General features: G+C 45.1%; 1 protein-coding gene across 11 annotated transcripts in view; it reads left to right on the plus strand.

Moving 5' to 3' along the window:
• AKAP13 (A-kinase anchoring protein 13) overlaps window positions 1-19,470 on the plus strand; it is a 160,205-nt gene that overhangs the window by 74,963 nt on the left and 65,772 nt on the right. The window contains exon 1 of one of the 11 annotated variants that reach the window (XM_070400399.1): window positions 15,889-16,563. The exons of 9 other annotated variants lie outside the window; for them this stretch is intronic. In XM_070400399.1, the coding sequence (XP_070256500.1) occupies window positions 16,483-16,563 (81 nt within the window). In that variant the 5' untranslated portion in view covers window positions 15,889-16,482. Of the gene's footprint in view, window positions 1-15,888; window positions 16,564-19,470 lie in introns of those variants that run through there. One more of the 11 variants, XM_070400400.1, reaches the window with a different exon arrangement.

The following is a 19,470-nucleotide window of genomic DNA, read 5'->3' on the forward strand; positions in this document are numbered from 1 at the left end:
GCACTCTGTCACACTTGCCTCTTTGCTGTGAATTGAAAGGCTGCAGCGTGGACACACGCTTTAGTGTTCCCCTGTGTTCCATGTTCTCTTTTCCCCAGGTAACTCCTCATGTGCCATAGTCACTGTGTGTGTTTTTACTAGGAAACAGAAGTCTGTAAAACTCTTTGAAAAGGACAGACAGTAGATATTTTAGGCTTTTTGGGACATCGTGTCTCTTACAACTAGTCAACTTTGTGAACAGGAGTGTGTGTTCCACTAAAACTTTATTTAGCACTAGCCAGTTTGGCTCAGTGGATAGAACATTGGCCCGCAGACTGGAGGGCTCAGGTTCAGTTCTGGTCAAGGCCACATCCCTCAGTTGCAGGCTCAATCCCTGGCCCTGGTAGGGGGAGCATGTGAGGGCAACTAATCCGTATGTCTTTCTCATATTTATATTTCTTTCTGTCTCTTCCCCTCCCTTCCACTCTCTCTAAAAATCAATGGAAAAATATCCTCGAGTGAGGGTTACAAAAAAACAGAAAAAACTTTATAGACACTAAAAGTTGAATTTCATGTAATGTTCATGTGTTACAAAATCCTCTTTTTTGGATAATATTTTTGAGTCATGTAACAATGTAAAATCCACTTTTAGGTTTTGTCATAGGCCGTACCAAAAGCAGGCAGTGGGCCCCTGGCCTAGAGAATGTTGCGCATCAGTGGATGAAAAGAAAGCCACTAGGCTTGTTTTCTCTGTTGTTTCATTGGTTTCGTGGTCAGCGCTCTAGTTGCTATCAGCCAGCAGGAAGGCAGAGTCCCGTCCGTGCCTCTCGAACTGGTGTGTGCCTTAGCTTCTCCGCAGCTCGGTGTCCTCATCTGTTTCTCCTCTTGCTTTAACCCAGTGGTTCCCAAACTTATTTGGCCTACCGCCCCCTTTCCAGAAAAAATATTACTCAGCGCCCCCTGGAAATTAATTTTTTTAAAATTTTAATAGCAATTAAACAAAGATATATGTATTAATGTTTCTACCTTTTTCGTAAAATATAGTAAAGAAAGGTGTCAATTAGAAACATTGAAGTTTGAAATTATGAAACTATTTATTGAACTCAGAATAGAAAGGTAATACAAAAAAAGTTAAAACAAAAGCACCTGTGGCCATCACCGCCCCCCCTGGATCCCTGCAGCGCCCCCAGGGGGCGGTAGCGCCCACTTAGGGAATCACTGCTTTAACCTCTGGAATCTGTTCGAGGTCTGAAAGGGTTACTGTAGTTGAGGGTGGAGTGGCGTTTGTTTAATATTATTTAATCCGATCTTTCTGACACATGCCCAGTCCCTGTGTTGGCCTTGGGAATAGGCCAGTCATTGCTTCATCGAATCATTGTTTCACTGAATCATCCTCTTCTCAAGGTAAAACAGGAAGAATTTGTGTACCTTACGCTCTGCTGGTGCATTGATGGCCATTTTCTAGCATACGTCAATAAAGACTCTATTTTAAATTCTTTTAGAAGTCTTCCTGTTTGGTAACCTTCTCTAGACATATTTCTTGTCAGTGGACAGGAACCTCTGTTGAGTGTGGCACTACCAAGGATTTACAGAGAAGTCCAGTTGGGTTCCTGTTTGCTTTAGTTCAGTCGTCTGATACCTGTCATACAACCTGAGGAGCGACTTTTCCATTCCTTAACCTACTTGCATGTTGTGCTATAAATGAGCTCTTAATTTAGAGGTTAATAATGCTGAAAATCATGATTCATGAAGGAATTAGGCAATAGCAGGATGAGTGCTTGCTTATTTTCTCAGAGAAAACACATTTATGTGTTTACTGCTACAGGTTTCCCCATAGACTATAGATGATCCTAACAGATGTTTCTTCACTGGGTTGGAAGTTGTTCGGACGTGGAGCCCGCAGTTGAGGAGGCCAGGTTGTTGAGTCACACACAATAGGGTTGTGGCTTGTTATTAAGCATTGCCAACGCTGTAATATTAAGTTACAATTGAATATTCAACATGATCCCCTCTTACACACTTCACTGGTCTCAAGATTCTCAGATTGCCTGTGTTCTGTTCCGTTTCCCCTCAGTGAGTTCATGTATATCAGGCGCTGAGAGCCTGGCACCAGTGAGCACAGCTTAGCATCAGCCAGTGTCATAACTGCAGGTTCCAGTGTTCTTTTCACTCATTTCAGTGGCCAGTGGCGTATGGTGGTTCCTAGAACCATCGAGACTCAGTGTCTGCTTCTTGAACATTCTTATAAAAGCTGCAAGAAAAGCATCAGACCCTAATTTAAGGTGGGAGGCTGGGAGCTTGCTTGACCTCTGAGACATTTAGAATGTTAATGAACCTGAACGATTATCTGAAGTTCCATGGATTCGGCATGGTTAAGTGGCCCGCCTCATTTCTCTAGTTACCTCTGTAGACTAGACTCACTGCTGTGTGAGTGCTGTTCCCACTAGACGTACCGTGGTTTCACGGAGAGCCATCCTGAGGGGCCACTTCTGGGGACTCCAGTTCACGTGGGTGGGTTTCAGCATTTTCAACAAGTGCCCCCTGACTGAGGCTTACCCGCACCAAGGTCTAGGGCAGTGGTTGGCAAACTTGCGGCTCGGCAAACCGCAGCTTGCGAGACACATGCGGCTCTTTGGCCCCTTGAGTGTGGCGGTATTTTGTGGAAGACCCACACTCAAGGGGCCAAAGAGTCGCATGTGGCTCACGAGCCGCGGTTTGCCGACCACGGTCCCATTCCATTAGCCTCCCATGCTTTCAGTGAGAGTTGGAGAAATTCCATTCGCCATTTCGGGACCAAAGCTGACTCATTCTTAAACAAGTCTCATGTTCTTACTATAATCTGTTCAGCTTCAGCAAAATACCGCCAAGATGGTGTTTGTCCAAAGAGTTTGTTTTTGGTGCAGAAATTAAGATTTTCCAGATCTGCCTTTTATTTTCAAAAGAATGAGATGACTAGGTATAGAGATGACATTGAATCCTTGCGTCCAGAATAGAAGCCTTCGTGGGTCACTCACCTTGAGATGTGCTCCATGGTGGCCGGAAAAGAATTCTGACTCCTGCTCCCCCCCGGCCCCCCCAACTCCCCCTGCTGCAGACCGGCATGCTCCACGTCTCCTGTGAATCTCTCTGCAGTATGTGGCCAAGTTCATCAGAAGGAGCTTGCCTCCCTGGGGTATGAGTTCATTGAGGTATCTCTGTAATAATTCCTTTTCCAAATGCTCATCGCATAAGCTTATTAGCCATTTGGAGCAGTTAGTTCAGTAGCCAGTGGATCTTGTCAGGATGCCCGTGGTCCCAGCAGCCAAGTACTCAGGAGCAAATGTGTTCAAGCACAACTCTAAAATCCCATATGTTGAGTGAGTATTGGGTTCCTGGGAAAGTCTACTCTTCATTTAAGAAAGCCTGCTCTTCAATCAAGACAGCATTTTAAATCAGAACCCTGCTCCCCCTTTTTTACAGCTTCACAGCCAAACATCAAAGTAACTGGATTTTCACTCGTAATTATTGTTACAACAGCATTAATATTTGTCTCTTCAAGGCTGTGATGAGTGTATGGTTGGACAGATTCTGGTTAATGTCTTCTCCTTAGTTCTCTCTACGCTTCTGTTATTTTCAATGGAACACCATGCTTTCTTCCTCTTGTCTCAAGGGGGCGAGCTTGCATTTCCATCCCTCGTCCAAGAGTCTGGATAAAAGCTTTGTTTTGTGTGGCTCCTCGCAGCCCTCAATGCACAGCCAGAGGACAGCATGGCAGCTCTCAGGCGGTTGGTAGGGAACCTGACAGCCCCAACGCTGCTGCTCAAAATGGCTCACATATCCTACCCTTACTTAACAATTTCCAATTTTTAAAAAGCCCCTTAAAAGCTGTCCCTGCTATCGTATTTGTATGTGTAGTTTTGTGGTGGATGTGTCACCTAGGAAAAGACAAATTGGCCTCTAGCCGTTGCCAGTAGACGGCCCCTAATTAGCCCTTTTGGGTCCAAAGCTAGAGTTAGTTTCAACCACAGGGAAACTTACTCCTCAGCTTTTTCATACAGTTTTTGGAGCTACTCTTTTTTTAATGTCTCCTCTGAAATGGAGTTTCCAGGAAATTTCTGCACATACTCTCCTACAGTAGATAGTTGCAAAACAAGTGCTATAGAGAGGAACCCCAGATCGTAAAGCCACAAGTGGAAAAACTGTAACCTCAGTGTAAATATATCTGTAGGTAATAAATGTGAGGGTGAAATGTACTGACCTGGCTATATATTTTTAAGTGACCTTGAGCTATTTCATTTCTCCCGTCTCTATTTTCTCTTTTGATAGTGGTTAGGTGCTCTCTAAAGTTCCTTGCAGATCTTAAATCTTGATCGGTGTGGAATGATTGCAATAAATTAATAAATATTGGGGTGTATAGCTCATGTGTTGGACCAAATGGACAGTCATGTGGGACTTTTCAAATCATCCTTTCTTTAACAGCCAAATTCTTAACTAAGCACTTTTTAGGGAACATTTTCCAAGGAGGTTTTTCCCTCCTCCTGGAGTTTAAAAATAAATCTCCTTTTTTCTTTCATAGAACTGCTTAATTTCAGGTCATAGGTCCATTTTTGGAGGCGTATATGTACCTTTTTTCCTCCTTTTGGGACAAAAGAACCACATTTAATGCTCACCACTCCTTTTTTTTTTATTATTTAAATCTTTATTGTTGAGAGTATTACATATGTCTCCCTTTTTCCCCCCTCATTGTCCTTCTCCACCCAGTTCCTGCCCCACCCAGGCCTTTACCACACTATTATCTATGTCCATAGATAATGCATATTTATAATAATAAAAGCATAATATGCTAATTAGACCAGACAGCCAAATGACCTCCTGGACGTCCTTCTGGACAACCTTCTGGACGAAGCTGGGGCTTCGAGGGCTGACCCCCTTGCACGAATTTCCTGCATCGGGCCTCTAGTATGCATATCAGATCTTAATCTCTTCACACCCCCTTCCCTATGTTTCCATGCCTCTGATTCTATTTTTAGATTCAGTTGTTGATAAACATGTTTTTATTGCCATTTTATGGTTCCTATTTTTTATCTTTCTTCTTCTTCTTCCTCTTCTTAAAGAATACCCTTTAACATTTCATGTAATACTGGTTTAGTGGTGATGAACTCCTTTAGCGTATTCTTGTCTGTGAAGCTTCTTTATTTGACTTCCAAGTCCAAATGAGAGCTTTGCTGGGTAGAGAAATCTTGGTTGTAGGTCTTTGCTATTTGGGTGCTCCCTTGTAAGTAACTAACTGCTTTTCTCTTGCTGCTTTTAAGATTCTCTCTGTCTTTAATCCTTGGCATTTTAATTATGATGTGTCTTGGTGCGGGCCTCTTTGGGTTCCTCTTGTTTGGGACTCTCTGTGCTTCCTAGACTTGTAAATCTATTCCTTTCATCAGGTAAGGGAAGTTTTGTCATTATTTCTTCAAATAGGTTCTTCTTCTGGCACCCTCATAATGTGAGTACTGATGTATATCTTTGCCTCCATCTTGGTTCCCCCAAAACTGGTCATTTCTTGGTTCCTCTTACCACTTTTTTCATCCATATTTTTGCACTATTCATTTTTAAAAAATTCCTTTTATTTAAACAAAACAGAAACAGTTCACCCATCATCTCCCCTCCCAGCTCCACCTCTTGCAACCACCAATCTGTTCTCTGTATCTGTGAGTTAGGTAGGTAGGTAGATTCATTCCACACATGAGAGGTCATGCAGTATTTGTCCTTCTCTGTCTGACTTATTTCACTTAGCATAATGTCATTGAGGCCCATCCATGTTGTTGCAAGTGGCAAGATTTCATCCTTTTTTTGTGGCTGAATAATATTTCTGGGTGTGTGTCTCTCTATGCAGAGTGTGGCAAAAGTGAGTTTACCAATCCTATCAGGCCATAGTGCTACTCATGTATGTTACCATGTTAATTTATGTTTACTCTGAGGGTGCCTCAGCCACAGGCCTCTTGAGATTGGTTCAGGGCCTGGGTTGTCTGGAGGAGGGTGCATGACAAGAATCGCAGACTCCATAAATGTGTAACCTCCACTTTGTGGGCATCAGGACATTCATTCTAAGAGGCTCGGAATTTTTCTCTTAATCTACCCTGTGAGGCCAGAGATTGTGGGAGCTATAGACTGACTTGTCAGCAGGGCAGATGGCACACATATATTCATGCATGAGTTCCTTACTTTAAACACTTACAACAAAGATTCCTAAATAAATTGTGCTGTTAAAATGGATTCCCTTCTTACGGGAGTTACTATTGTGCATTTCCAAAAGTAAATTGAGCCTTTACTTTTCACACACACACCGGTTTGTGTGTTGAACATTGTAATAGAAATTGGGAATGCCATGAAGGGTCAAACGAGTAAGATGTACCCCTAAAGGAGACCTGTTGAGAGAGAGCAAGTAGTGAACCGGGAGTGACACCGGGTCATGGGACCCGGAGAGGCGTTATCTGTGGGTTAGGCCTGCCCACACCAGTGTTCTTTCTGCTGTTTGCTTGTGGTGGCATTGTACCATGAGGCATTAAGTGGAATACTAAATGTTTCACTCAAGGGATTTTTCCCTGTTGATAGCATTGCTGGCCTTGAAATAGGAAGTCGGTCTTTTTATTCCAGTTCCAGAAAGTGATGCATGTGTCATGATTGTGTTGCCATGGAGCACCTCCTGTTCCTGTCACCATCGCACTCCCAACACAATGGGCTGTGTTCCTTCCCAGGAGCTATTAGGTGTCCCTAATGGGATGATCTGAAGGAGGAAAACAGCCGTGCCCTCCTCCCTCGTTAGCGCTGAGCCTGGTGCTGGTCTGCTTCACGTCAGGCTCTCGGCGGATTGTTTTTCTCCTTGTCTGAGACTGTTTGTTCCTTCTTGTCTCAGGAAAAGGACTTAAATCCTGGCTTTCTTGACCTGTTACTCTAATGCAATTGCTATTGCACCTAAATCTATTCAAAGGAGTTCCTAAAGCTGTGAGAAGAAATACTGTTTGAAGATTGGTATAGACCAGCGGTTCTCAACCTGTGGGTCGTGACCACTTTGGCGGTCGAACGACCCTTTCACAGGGGTCGCCTAAGATCAGCCGTGGGCAAACTACGGCCCGTTTGAAATGAATAAAACTAAAAAAAAAAAAAAGACCGTACCCTTTTATGTAATGATGTTTACTTTGAATTTATATTAGTTCACACAAACACTCCATCCATGCTTTTGTTCCGGCCTCCGGTCCAGTTTAAGAACCCATTGTGGCCCTCGAGTCAAAAAGTTTGCCCGCCCCTGACTAAGACCATCCTGCATATCAGATATTTATGTGACGATTCATAACAGTAGCAACATGACAGTTATGAAGTAGCAACGAAAATAATTGTATGGTTGGGTCACAACATGAGGAACTGTATTTAAAGGGCCAGAAGGTTGAGAACCACTGGTATCAACTATAATGTGGGCAGTGCTCTTAGGTCTGCTGTTTAAGTCAATAGACTGTCCTATAGACTTGGAGAAACAGTTTGTCATTGGCCACCCCACTGCAGTGGAGGTTCTTAGGAGATGCCTGTCCATGGTGAATTCAGGTGATGGGCATCTGCGTAGGGTCATAGGTAGAGTGTCTGTAGCCGCTCACTGTCCCTGGAAGAGAGGAAGGGGGTGGTAAGCTCCTCCATGCTTAATAATGCCGAGTTTCCTTGTCTCTGTTTTATTCCTGACCGAGCAGTGTCTGTACTGCCATGTGTCTGTTTCTTGGCACGGCTCTCCAGGAAGGAGGTGGGGGTTAAACAGAAAACAAAGTATTGCCTGCCCTTTTAAGAATATGATCTCTGAACAAATCGTGTTGTTTTTTTAAAGCTTAGACTCCCTCTAGGGGTTATCTAATACCAGTTTATTATGTTAGTGGATAAACATGAAGGTGCCCTGAACTTGACTGATGTGAAAAGTGGCCTCGATCCTCCCTCCTTAAAGCTCTAGGTAGTGAGAGCTGGGAGCAGGAAGGAGGGAGGTACCACCAAGGAAAGGGAAGATGGAGAGCTTTAATGTGGTGGTGGTCGGGGGGGTGCAGGGGGAGAAGGCAGAAGGGTCACTAAACGTAAGTCTCTTCACAGCGCCTGCAAGGGACCTGACCGAGCTGTGAAAGCACGGCAGCAGCAGCTGTGGTCGAGCCACGCTGTCTAATTCTTCTGGCAGTTGTTTCTCTAATTTGTCATCCATTGCCGAGCATAGAGAAAGGAAGAGGGGATATGAAATGAGCTTTTAATTCTAATAAAAGAAGAAAGGGCTAGTTGGTTCTGTTCCTCTGAAAAGGATTTGATCATATAACTAACTAATTTAGTGTAATGGAGGAAGATGATTACACAAATCTGTATGTAAGTTAAAAAGTGGAAGTTGTCGAATGTTTTTACAAGCAAACCTCTTGCTTTTAGGTATACATAACTATTCAGGAAATTTAAACAGTTGCTGCTAAGTGGAGGCACTGCTGGGCCATTTTTAATGTAAAAGACAGGACTTTAAATATTGGCATTTATTTTCACAAAATGAATATACCTTTAGGAAGGTCATTTTCTAAGCAAACTAGTGGCCTGGTGCACGAATTCATGCACATTGCAAGGAGTTTAATTAGAAAATATTTTAATATCGCTCTTCGTCCTTTCTCTGTAATAGAGGTGTCAACCAAATCCATGATTGACAATGACAGATCGAAACACACACGTGCGATTGGCGGCAGCGAGAGCTTTATATATATAGATAAACTTGCTTAATTAGACCTGCTTTCTGATTTAGCTAAACTTTTTCCAGCCCAGTGAAGCACCCCAACTTCTCTTTCAGGTCATTGTCAGCATCAGAGCAGTAAATATCAACACAAAGCAGATTATTATTATAGATCACACAGGGAGAACAAAGAGTAAAATATATAACTGCAGCTTTGTTTGACTATATTCTGCGCAGTGAGAAAACCTGAAGTCATTTTCAAGGTCCACCATTTCTTCTTTTCAGTTGGGTCAAGTTTCTAAGCTTTCTAAATCTCTGTTTTCCGGCTAATGAGAAGAAAATAGGATTCCATCGAGTCTCCTGTCTATCTACTCCAGGACTTCTGCGAGGATCAAATGAGATGAGGCACGGGAAAACGCTTCACAGACATTTATTTGGTTACAATGTAAAATGTTCCCACCTGGCTATAAAGCAAGTCGTGTTCCTGGGCTGAAGAAACTGCAAGGAGGCTAGTCGCTAGGGAGAGGAAGTCGGGTGTTAGGTACGTGACATCATTACCCAGACGGACAGACACTTAGAATATTAGCCTTTTATATATATATATAGATAGATAGTAATTAAAATATTTCACAAATGCATGCCATTGATTTTTACAGTTTAACAAGGCAACCCTTTAAAAGGGATGCATTATTCCCTACCACTGCAAAGCATATGTATTCTGATGATCACAGGAGTAGCTGAGCTGAGAGAGAACTCGACTTTGCCAGGGAGAGGAAATGTGTGTGGAGTCCTCCATAAGGTGTTTTTAACTTCCATTCCTGAGGATTGTGGCTTGTGAGTCCCCACATTACCTGCCCCAGGAGGAAGACCGTCATATAATTAGAGTAGAGCATTTCCTCTCCATGGAACCTTGAACAAGTGAATCTTTTGAAGTGGCAGGGTTTCAGGTAGCTGGAGCTGGAGCTTTGATTTGGATATCTGTACTGTAGATATTTCTGAAATATCTATGCACTTGGCTGGCTTATTAAACACTAAACAACATTTTGCCTTCTCTTGATGTCTCAGAAATGTCATTATGGCTAGCACTGACTGTTACTTCATGAAGGTGTGCATCAGTGGACACTAATCCTACTAGTAGTACAGTAACTTGCATTAAAGAATCACTCATATCAGCCCAGGAGGTCAAGGTTCAATTCCCAGTCAGGGCACTAGCCTGAGTTGCAGGCTCAATCCCCAATGTGGGGCATGCAGGAGGCAGCTGATCAATGATTCTTTCTCATCAGTGATGTTCTCTCTTGAATTCAGACCCAGAAAACTATACTTGTATGAAACAAAGGTGGTAGCAATAGGCAGTATTAAATAACTGATGCTTATTCTTATAGCATCCTCCTAGGGGAAGCGGAGGAGAGATGTTACTGCTTGTCTTGTAGCGGGCAAGTCGGAGGGACACGTGTGTCCTGCTCAGTGTTGGAAGCTCAAGGGTTGGCCCTGATAATACTTGATGATCTTATCTGTTCCTTAAACTGTCTCCTTGGGTTACCTGATTTGTCCATTGCCCTGTCCTTACATAGCTCACCACCAGTCAGTGCTGCCAGTCACCTGACCCAGCACACACACATCTGAATAAATTACCAAAATGCTCCCATGAAACTTGGTCTCTAGTAATGCACCATTTTGTGCAGAGTATGTATATGTATGTGTATGTGTGTGTGTCTGTGTTGTTGTTTTTTGTTGTTGTTAATCCTCACCCAAGGATATTTTTCCATTGATTTTTAGAGAGAATGGAAGGGAGGGGGAAGACAGACAGAGAGAGAGAGAGAGAGAGAGAGAGAGAGAAACACCGATGATGAGACACATCGATTGGTTGCCTCCCACAACTGAGGAACGTGCTGTAGACCAGAATCAAACCTGCGACCCTTTAGCCTGCGGGCTGGTGCTCTATCCACTGAGTAAACTGGCCAGGGCTGACACGTCCCATTTATTGATAAGGCCCAAAGTGCTCACGTCACTTGTTTGTGGTGAGCGGAGTAGAGATGCCCCTTTCCTCCAGTGAGTACCTCTGTATCCAAGAACCCCAGGGTTATTGAAATTGACGGATGAAGGAGCTCTGAACCTAGATTGCCGGCACTAGTTAGACCTAGTCCTGAGAATGTCGTCTTTTCAGACAGCGATGGCTGTTTATTCATTCAAACAGGAACCATTTGTTGAATGCGAAAGCCAAGAACCTGAAGGAAATCCAAAGAAATAGGAGCTATCTTGCTCAAGAGCCTTGTATGACAGATACCCAGCTAACTGTGATGACCAGTGGATGCTTCACGTGTGACAGGAGTGCTCGGGGCTGGGGCCCGGGCATGGAGGCAGCCAGGTGAGGGATCCAGTCTGAGCACAGCCATCTGACTTGTGCAGCTGCAGGAGAGGAGGTCCAGGGAGAGGTGAGAAAAGGCCACAGAGGCTGTCATGCTGCTGGGCTTTTCTCCCAGAGTTCAGCTCAGTGCTCTTTATCCCAATGGTCACTGGCATTTCAGCCTCTGGTGGGGATTGTTCAGGACACTAGAAGTTCCGTCCAAATTAGGCACTTGGGGATTGGCCAGGAAAAAAATCTATAAATATCTGTCTTTTATTACTTCTTTCCCTTTGCCTCAAATGAAGAGGCTTTTTTCTTCTTTTCCCAAGACTGACTCTTCCATCTGCGTTCCTGGTCCATGTTGACCTTTTTAAAGAACTACTGCTCCATGCCCAGCCGGCGTGGCTCAGTGGTTGAGCTTCGACCTATGAACCAGGAGGTCACAGTTCAATTCCCAGTCAGGGCACATGTCTGGGTTGCGGGTTCGATCTCCAGTAGGGGGCGTGCAGGAGGCAGCCGATCAGTAATTCTCTCTCCCTCTCCCTTCCTCTCTGAAATCAATAAAAATGTATTTTTTAAAAAGACATTTGGTGGAAAGAAAGATTTACAGAACTCAATTTAATGCAAACTCGTTTTATGAGCTGTGTGCCCTGGTACAGCTGACTTAGACTGAGTGTGACTTCTCCTGTCTGTAGACAGTAACATCTCCTGTAAGGAGCACAAGTTTGCAAAGAGACCTTTTTAAAGCTTTGTCTTTTCTTATATTCTCCCATCTTAATTTCTTTTTGCCATTGTTAGCTCCCAGCTAAATTGTCTTAAGGTTTCTTCTTGCAAAGCCCTAGAGCAGCGGTTCTCAACCTGTGGGTCATGACCCCTTTGGGGGTCGAACAACCCTTTCACAAGGGTCGCCTAAATACATCCTGTATATCAGATATTTACATTACGATTCTTAACAGTAGCAACATTACAGTTATGAAGTAGCAACGAAAATAATTTTATGGTTGGGGGTCACCACAACATGAGGAACTGTATTAAAGGGTCGCGGCATTAGGAAGGTTGAGAACCACTGCCCTAGAGGGTTAAAGCAGTGGAGTGGCTTGCTGCTGTCTAGACTGATTTGAAAAGAGTGGCTGGTTGCTCACCGTAAAGGCCTTCCTCTTCTCCTTTCACTTTCTTAACCTTGGGCCTCCAAACCTGGTCAAAGAAATGCCAGGACCAGTAGTGCTTGAACCTCTACCCTGAGATTAAAAAGGAAACCCGAGATGGAAACGGTGCCTTTGCAGTCATTGTAAATAATGTTCCCCTTTCTCCTGTCAAGTTCCAAACATCATATTTTACGCAGACTGTTATTCTAAGCAGCCTGGAGTTGCTCAAGTGGAGGCTAATGTTTCACCTGTATTCTAGTCAATTTGGCCAACAGATGTGCAACTCTGAATGACTCACATGTTTAAGTTAATGAAATCATAGATGGATGAAAATTGTCAACTGTGGTAGACCTCTCCTTCCTTCCCATTTCATGTGAAAAGTGGAGGTGGCAGATGTAATTGTGCAAGAATATACTGCATGTTTTCTACAACAGGTTTTGAGCAGATTTCTCCGTTCCTATGAGCTAGCTATATGTCAGGTGATAAATACTTTTTAGTCTCAGACTGATGGTATCAGATCAAGAAGGAATGTCAGGTATGCTACAGTGTCCATACGCTCTCAGTGTTCAGTTTTGAAAACCTAAGCCCAGAGAGTCAGCGTAATTGTCCCAGGTCGCTCTGGGAGATAATGGCACACCCCAGAATGGAAAGAACCCTTGGTTTCCACCCTCCTACCTGGTGTTCCTGCAGACTAAATGAGTCACTGGTGAGTCACTTAACCAGGGCCCAGTCATATGCTGCTGTTCCTTTTACTCGCCTTGAGCGTTCTGTTTGGATTCTCAGCACACCCACTAGGTGGCGCCCTAACGCAGAACCGACTGTGGGACCCGGGCAGGGCTCTGTCCCAACTGGAACAAAAGGAGCCAAATAGAGGTGCCCTGTAAGAAGGTTAAATAATTCGAGTAGGGGGTTAGATCTTGTCATTGAACAAACCAGGAGAAAAATTAATTCTTGAACAGAAATGCTATAAATTATAATGCATAAAATACTGTTATTCTTCATTTTCTGGAATTTTAAGACCACATGTCGGGCCTGTGGTCTGAACAGACTAAAAGCACTGGTTCTTCTGTTGAGGAATTTGGAAACCCTTGGTGCGGATAGAAGGACACAGAGAGAAGGAGGTATCATTAATCTTGTAAATAACTACTATTGTAAATAATACATACATTATTACATAATTACAAGTTCCCAAAATTAAAGGAAAGAGGGGACATTCTCAAAATGAAAATTTGTAACTCTCAGCTCTAGTTTGGATTTGAACTGATTGGTTGCGGCGTTTCAAAATTCTAACAGAATAACTGTTCAGTGGGTCCAGATGTTTTTGATAAAAACTTGGAATTGTCACATCAGCAGCAAAAGCACAGGACTACGGAGTCTGTCTCCTGTTGGGGAGTGCTGATCCGATCCAGAGGGGAGAGAAAAACAGACTCTTCCCCACCCAGGGCATTTCTGCTCCAAGAAGGAACAGAATACGTAAAGACGATTCCAAATCGTTGAAATACATTTATGTGTCCAGAAAAAGTAAGAAATCTCCATTCGCAGCGGGTAGCACAAAGCCAGCAGACAGTCAGAAATTGAAAAGGTTCATCTATATGTCTCAAAACAGTAATCTGGGCCATTTCAGATAATTATATTATTTTGAAGCAGATTCCTCTCTAATTATATAAACTTCTTGAGGACAAACCTTGTTATTTATTTTGTTTGCCTTCACTGCACGGCACAAAATAGCTGTTAAATCAGTATAGATTATGTACATTTATGTCAATAGGGGAGGCTGGGCGTAGAAAGGCTTTATTGTGATTAAAGCATCTGGTCCCTAGAGAGATGCCTGGGAACCTTGGAAGCAGGAAACATTTGAATCTAATTAAAACAGAAGAGGGAGCGGCAGAGAGGAATAAACCATATTGAGGACAGAGGGGAGGCAGCTCTGTGTGCATATGGGGAAGGGAAAGAGTGCTAAATTACAGCTTGGTGAAAGCTCGTACCGAAAAGGTAATACATTATTCAATTTTTCATACACTGAAGCCTAAAGGATCTTTCCGTTGGTGCCTTAGATCACATGGTTTCAAAGTATTTGTAAATTGCTGACCAGGTCCCCGCCCTTTCGGTAATAAGCCTGAGCAAGACTTTTACTTACAACTTTTAATCTTTCCCTAATCATCTTGTTTCTGCTGGTCCCCATCATCACTGTGATGAGCAGCGCCCCCGTCTCACTGTACATGTTGGGAATGTCACGGAGCCAAGGCCCCCTGGGGCACGTGGGGAGGGAGGCTGTCTGCTCTCCCGGAGCAGTGAGGGCTGGAGGGTCGAAGCCGTGAGGGCTGGCAGTGAGGCTGGGGGATCCCTCCCGGAGCAGTGAGGGCTGGGGAGTCGGGGCTCTGAGTGGTTATAGCTGCAGCTGTGAGTTAGCATATAGATGGAGAATGCTGGCATTATAGCCCGACTGGCTGCCTCCTATCCTTTGAGCTAGTTAACAAGTGAATGCCTGGCCTGGGGAAATGGTGACTCATCAGACGTCTCTTCCCCTTGTACATACAGTTCCTGAAAAACCCCTCTCCAGCTCTGTTTGCCATCCCCATGGTATTAAGTCTCTTTCCTTCCTTGCTGCTGTGGCACTTGAACCCCCTCATTCACACCCTCCAGGTCCAGCTAGGATACCTGGCCAGTTGAGGAAAATCAGGCTAATGCCCCGGGAGACAAATCTTCCTATTTCTTCTTTCTTTCTTCAGTCTTTCTCCCTTTACTTCCCCCAGTGCCTCCTCCCTTCCTCCTTTCTCTCCCAAATCATTTTCAACCTCAGTGAGGGAATGTCTGGAGTGAGAGAGCGAATTCTGGAGGAGGTCTGGCCCCGGAGAATGTTCCAAAGGGTGGGGCTCACGAGGTCTCAGATAGTAAAAAACAGGCAAATGGGTAGCAGCCGTGCACAGGGCTGCCGGCACAGGACTCCCTGCATGTGAATGGACGCTTCGAAGGCAGAGCAGTCCCAGCCAGGTGACTTCCTTAGTCACAAAAAGCGTTGACACACGTCCCCATTCATTTTCCTGCCTTCCTCTGTATTCTCTTTAAAGCCCCTCCCATTCACCAACCCCCTCAAAATAAAAAAGTAAAAAGCTGAGCTCTTGATGATGTTTAAACCTTGTCGGACACCTTTGTGGCCACTTCTGGATCCTCGAGAAACAACCCTGAAATATTTGGCTCACATTTTTCTCACGTTAAATCACTGGTTTGCGTTTGGCAAGGAGCTACAGTGTGTGCCTTGGGTCGCTTCAATTCTCTGTACTTGGAGGGAGAGAGAAGCGCGTTGCATATGCTGGTGGTGTTCAGGGTGACACACCCCTCCCTCCATTACTCCTGCCTGACATCGAAGCATCTGGACCCACAGAGCTTGCTCACAGGGACAGTTGGAGGAGGAGGAGGAGGCGCTGGAAAAGGAAGCCTTGTTTTTCTCTCCTTCTTTCACGGGTGAATCATGCTCCCACCACTGCAATTAGGTTTTCAAGCCTCCGAGGCTGTTGGTGCGGAGCTGAAAGGGCAAGTCTTGACGTCCCTGTGAGTGAGGAGAAGGGAGGACCGGCTGGGCTCGGGCAGGGCCAGCGCCCTAAAGAGAGGGAGGGGGCAGGGGGAGGGGCCTTTTCTCTGCTGCTGTCATTACATATTTTCAACTTAAATCAGAACCCAGCCCTGCTGCCTGGGAGCAGACGCGGACCTGAAAGGCTTTTGCTTCAGACGGATCTCCAGGCTTGTGCTTTTTTCTTCCATAAAGAAAATTTGATTTTCCTTCTCTTTTTTTTTTGTTAAGCAAGAACAGTTGAATGGGAATTTGTTTTATGCCATCCCTTTGCAATAGCGTTGTCTTCCCTTTTTTTCTCTTTTCCTGACCGAGTACGTACTGGATTTGTATTGCCTGCTCTGGTTTCTCCCCCACGTGCGCCGGCCATTATGCTCAGCCAGTTCATTCTTAATTTTTCTACTGGAGTTATCACCAGTGATGGAAACAGCGTGTGCTTCTCTCGCAGCCAAGATCTGCATAAAGTATAGCACCAGGCGGCATGCATTGTTTTTATTATGAATTATAAACTCATTATCCCGGCGCTCCGAAGTTGTCAGAAAGTTCCGGGTCAGTTCAGGGAAGTGGATTCCGCTGGGTTCTTTTTGATTCCTTTTTGGCCCGTGGAGGGTTTTGCGTAGAGCGCTTCTGGGAGGCCCGGTCCCCTGCAGCTCACCGGGAGGAGTTTGGAACTCGGGACTGGCGAGGTGCGCTGGTCCCCCCAGTGACCCCGGCACATCGGCATTGTTCCTCCCTCCTGCACTCGGTCAGAATGTACGAGCGGCACAAGCGGCGCTACAGCCTGTGTGACATCTCCAAGGTAGACAGGACTGTGGACGTGGTGTTGCTGAAGGTAAGGCCACCTCTCAGGCTCTTTCCCCTGGAATCCCATAGCTGCGCCCCTGGCCACCTGCAGGGAGAAGGGCTGAGGAGTATGTGTGAGCATTGCGGCTGGGGGGATCGGGTTGGCGATTTTAGGGTTCTTAAAGGAATATCTGGTCCCAGATGAGCTGGTTTACGTCGGCCTGCGGACTTGAAGGGTCCCAGGTTTAATTCCGGTCAAAGGCGTGTACCTCAGTTGCAGGGTAAGCCCCCAGTGAGTGTAGGAGATAACCAATCGATGTGTCGTCTCTTTCACGTCAATGTTTCTCTGTGTGTGTCTCTCCCCCTCCCTTCCACTCTTTCTAAAAATAAAAAAAAATCGATGGGAAAAATGTCCTTGGGCGAGGATGAGTAAAATAAAGGACTATCTGAACAAAACCAGTGGGGCTTGAGAATCAGCTGTGAGCCACTTACTGTTTAAATAGGAGAACCTCCTATTCTTGAAAATGTCCAAGGGAGAGATTCCTCTTTAGAGTTGCTCTTTCCTGCAATGTCTGTCTGTCCCTCCGTCCCTGTCATCCCTGCCCCCTCACCGCCCACCCCGCCCCCATCCTCCTGGGCATCTTTCTCCGTCTGCCTCTGTCTCTGAGTCGCTCTGTCTTTTGTTGGAGCCTTTTCTGTTGTTTCTGCCATCTCTTCGCTCACCACTCTGGAAGGTTCTCCAATCAACGTATTTACTAAGTGGCGACGTGGTCCTGTTGGCTTGGCTTGACTGCTTTTCGGTCCGGCCCCAGACTGTTGATAGCCGTGTTTGTTTGCTCAGTGTGAGGTGTCTAAGCAGGATGGGGGCGGAGCCTCTGCAGGGCTAATTGCTCACAGAAGGCATCCTGGGATCTAAAATTAGTAAGGACTCCTCCAGTCAGAAGTTGGGAGTCTGGGAATATTGGATGACTGATGGCGTGCTTATTGGAAGTTTAGCAGTTTTCTGACAAAAGCAGGGGAAATTGGAAGCCTCCCAAGTGGTTCAGAGATGCCGAAAGGAACCTCAGTTCCTAACCTTGAGTGAGTACGGAGCTGGGCAGCCAGGCAAAGTGTAACGCATTGCCCTGGTCAAGGAAATCGTGGAGCTATGTTATCGATTTATCAATTCAGTTTATTGATTGAGGCACCCTCATTCTTTTCATTGGTCCATTGAGGCCAATAATGGGCCCAGAAGAATGGACACGGGAGCCAGTGAAATACCACATTGGACAAGGGGCTGGGACAGGCGTGCGATGGTGTCATTGTCCCTCTGTCATCGCTCCCAGGCGGTGGTTTGACCTGCCAGGCCTAGCCTGGGAGCAGTTGGTCACTGGGCATTTTGAAGTTGCTCCAAGATAATATTCATTTTAGTTTCTCTGAAATGTGATTTCCTTTACGAAATCATACTCGTGCTTTAAAACTTTTGTCCTCAGACACTGGGGAGAGCCTAGTGTTTAGGACCTTTATATGCTTGACTCTCCATGATTTTACATGTGGAGTCGGAGGGGGGAGGGAAAAGGACAAGAGGAAGGGGAGAGAGAAGATCTCAGTCTCATCGGAATGCCATGCATTTAAAAAAGGCTAAAATGTGAGGAGCTCTGTGCTTGAACTGGGCATGAAAACCTTTATGTGGAGCAAAATCACAGGCTTACTGGCCTCATAGATGCGATTTTACAGCTTTATTTTTTTAAATGTTTGCATTGATTTCAGAGAGGAAGGGAGAAGGCGAGAGAGATAGAAACATCAATGATGAGAATCATGTATTGGCTGCCTCCTGCACGCCCCACACTGGGGATCGAGCCCACACCCCAAGCATGTGCCCTGACCGGGAATCGAACCATGACCTCCTTGTTCATAGGTCGATGCTCAACCATTGAGCCATGCCAGCCGGGCAAGCCCTATTTTAGATAAAGATCCTTCTCAGGTGATGTCATTAAAAAGACAAACAAAACAAAAACGAATCCCTCCAGGATAAGAACATGCCTGTTACACCAAGGGGAAGGGGTTTTAGAAAGAGCAAACAGCAAGTCCAGTCCCCAAAGTGGGAGGGAATGGCTGGGCCATGTGACAGGAGCACCTGGGTAAGTGGGGAGCACAGGGCAGCTGGAGGCGCAGTGGGGACCTGGAAAAGCGAGGTCTTGACCGCCCTGGTGAGGAATTTGCTTTGTTTGGCTATAGCACTTCTCAGCGTATGTTTACACAGGGTCATTCTGACTGTGGGCATCAGCGAGGCCGCCATTGTGGGAGTCCAGGCCCGATAAAATGCTTTCGTGGTCACAGTGGGAAGAAGGGGGTGGATGGGAGATACGGGCATTTACTTTTCACATTCCTAGTCTCATTTTACGTACGGAAAAACAGATTCCGATAGTCAGTCATTTTCTGAAGGTCTCATGGCTCATACACAATAGCTGGTAGGATGCAGCCCCAGATCCGATTGCTTTCAAAGTCCATGTTCTTGCTATCCTAGACCTTTTCTTTGAGGCGACCAGTTCTTTTATCACATGACTATGTATATATCAGTTGTTATTTATATGTAAAAATGCATGTTTTTTCTGTCCGAGACCTTTCATGTTGGGAGAAGTCCTAGAAGCTAAACCATCACTTCTTTCCCAGGCCATTGCCTTCTGTAAACACTTTGGGCAGGTGCACCATCTCTTATACTTGCAGTTTGTCACACAAGTTGTAGCAGATTTTCCCTATAATTCTTTTAAAATATTCAGAAGTGCTTTCCGTTTTGAATTTCAGTATCTTTAATCAGTGTTTGTTTGTTTTAAATAATGGTATTGGGGCCCTAGCTGGCTTGGCTGAGTGGATAGAGCATCGGCCTGCGGACTGAAAGGTCCCAGGTTCAATTCCCAGTCAAGGGCACATGCCTGGGTTTCGGGCTCAATCCACAGTGTGGGGAGTGCAGGAGGCA

Source organism: Myotis yumanensis, unplaced genomic scaffold, assembly GCF_028538775.1.
Source record: "Myotis yumanensis isolate MYYU_CA2020_CCGP unplaced genomic scaffold, mMyoYum1.0.hap1 SCAF_20, whole genome shotgun sequence".
Classification (NCBI taxonomy): domain Eukaryota; kingdom Metazoa; phylum Chordata; class Mammalia; order Chiroptera; family Vespertilionidae; genus Myotis; species Myotis yumanensis.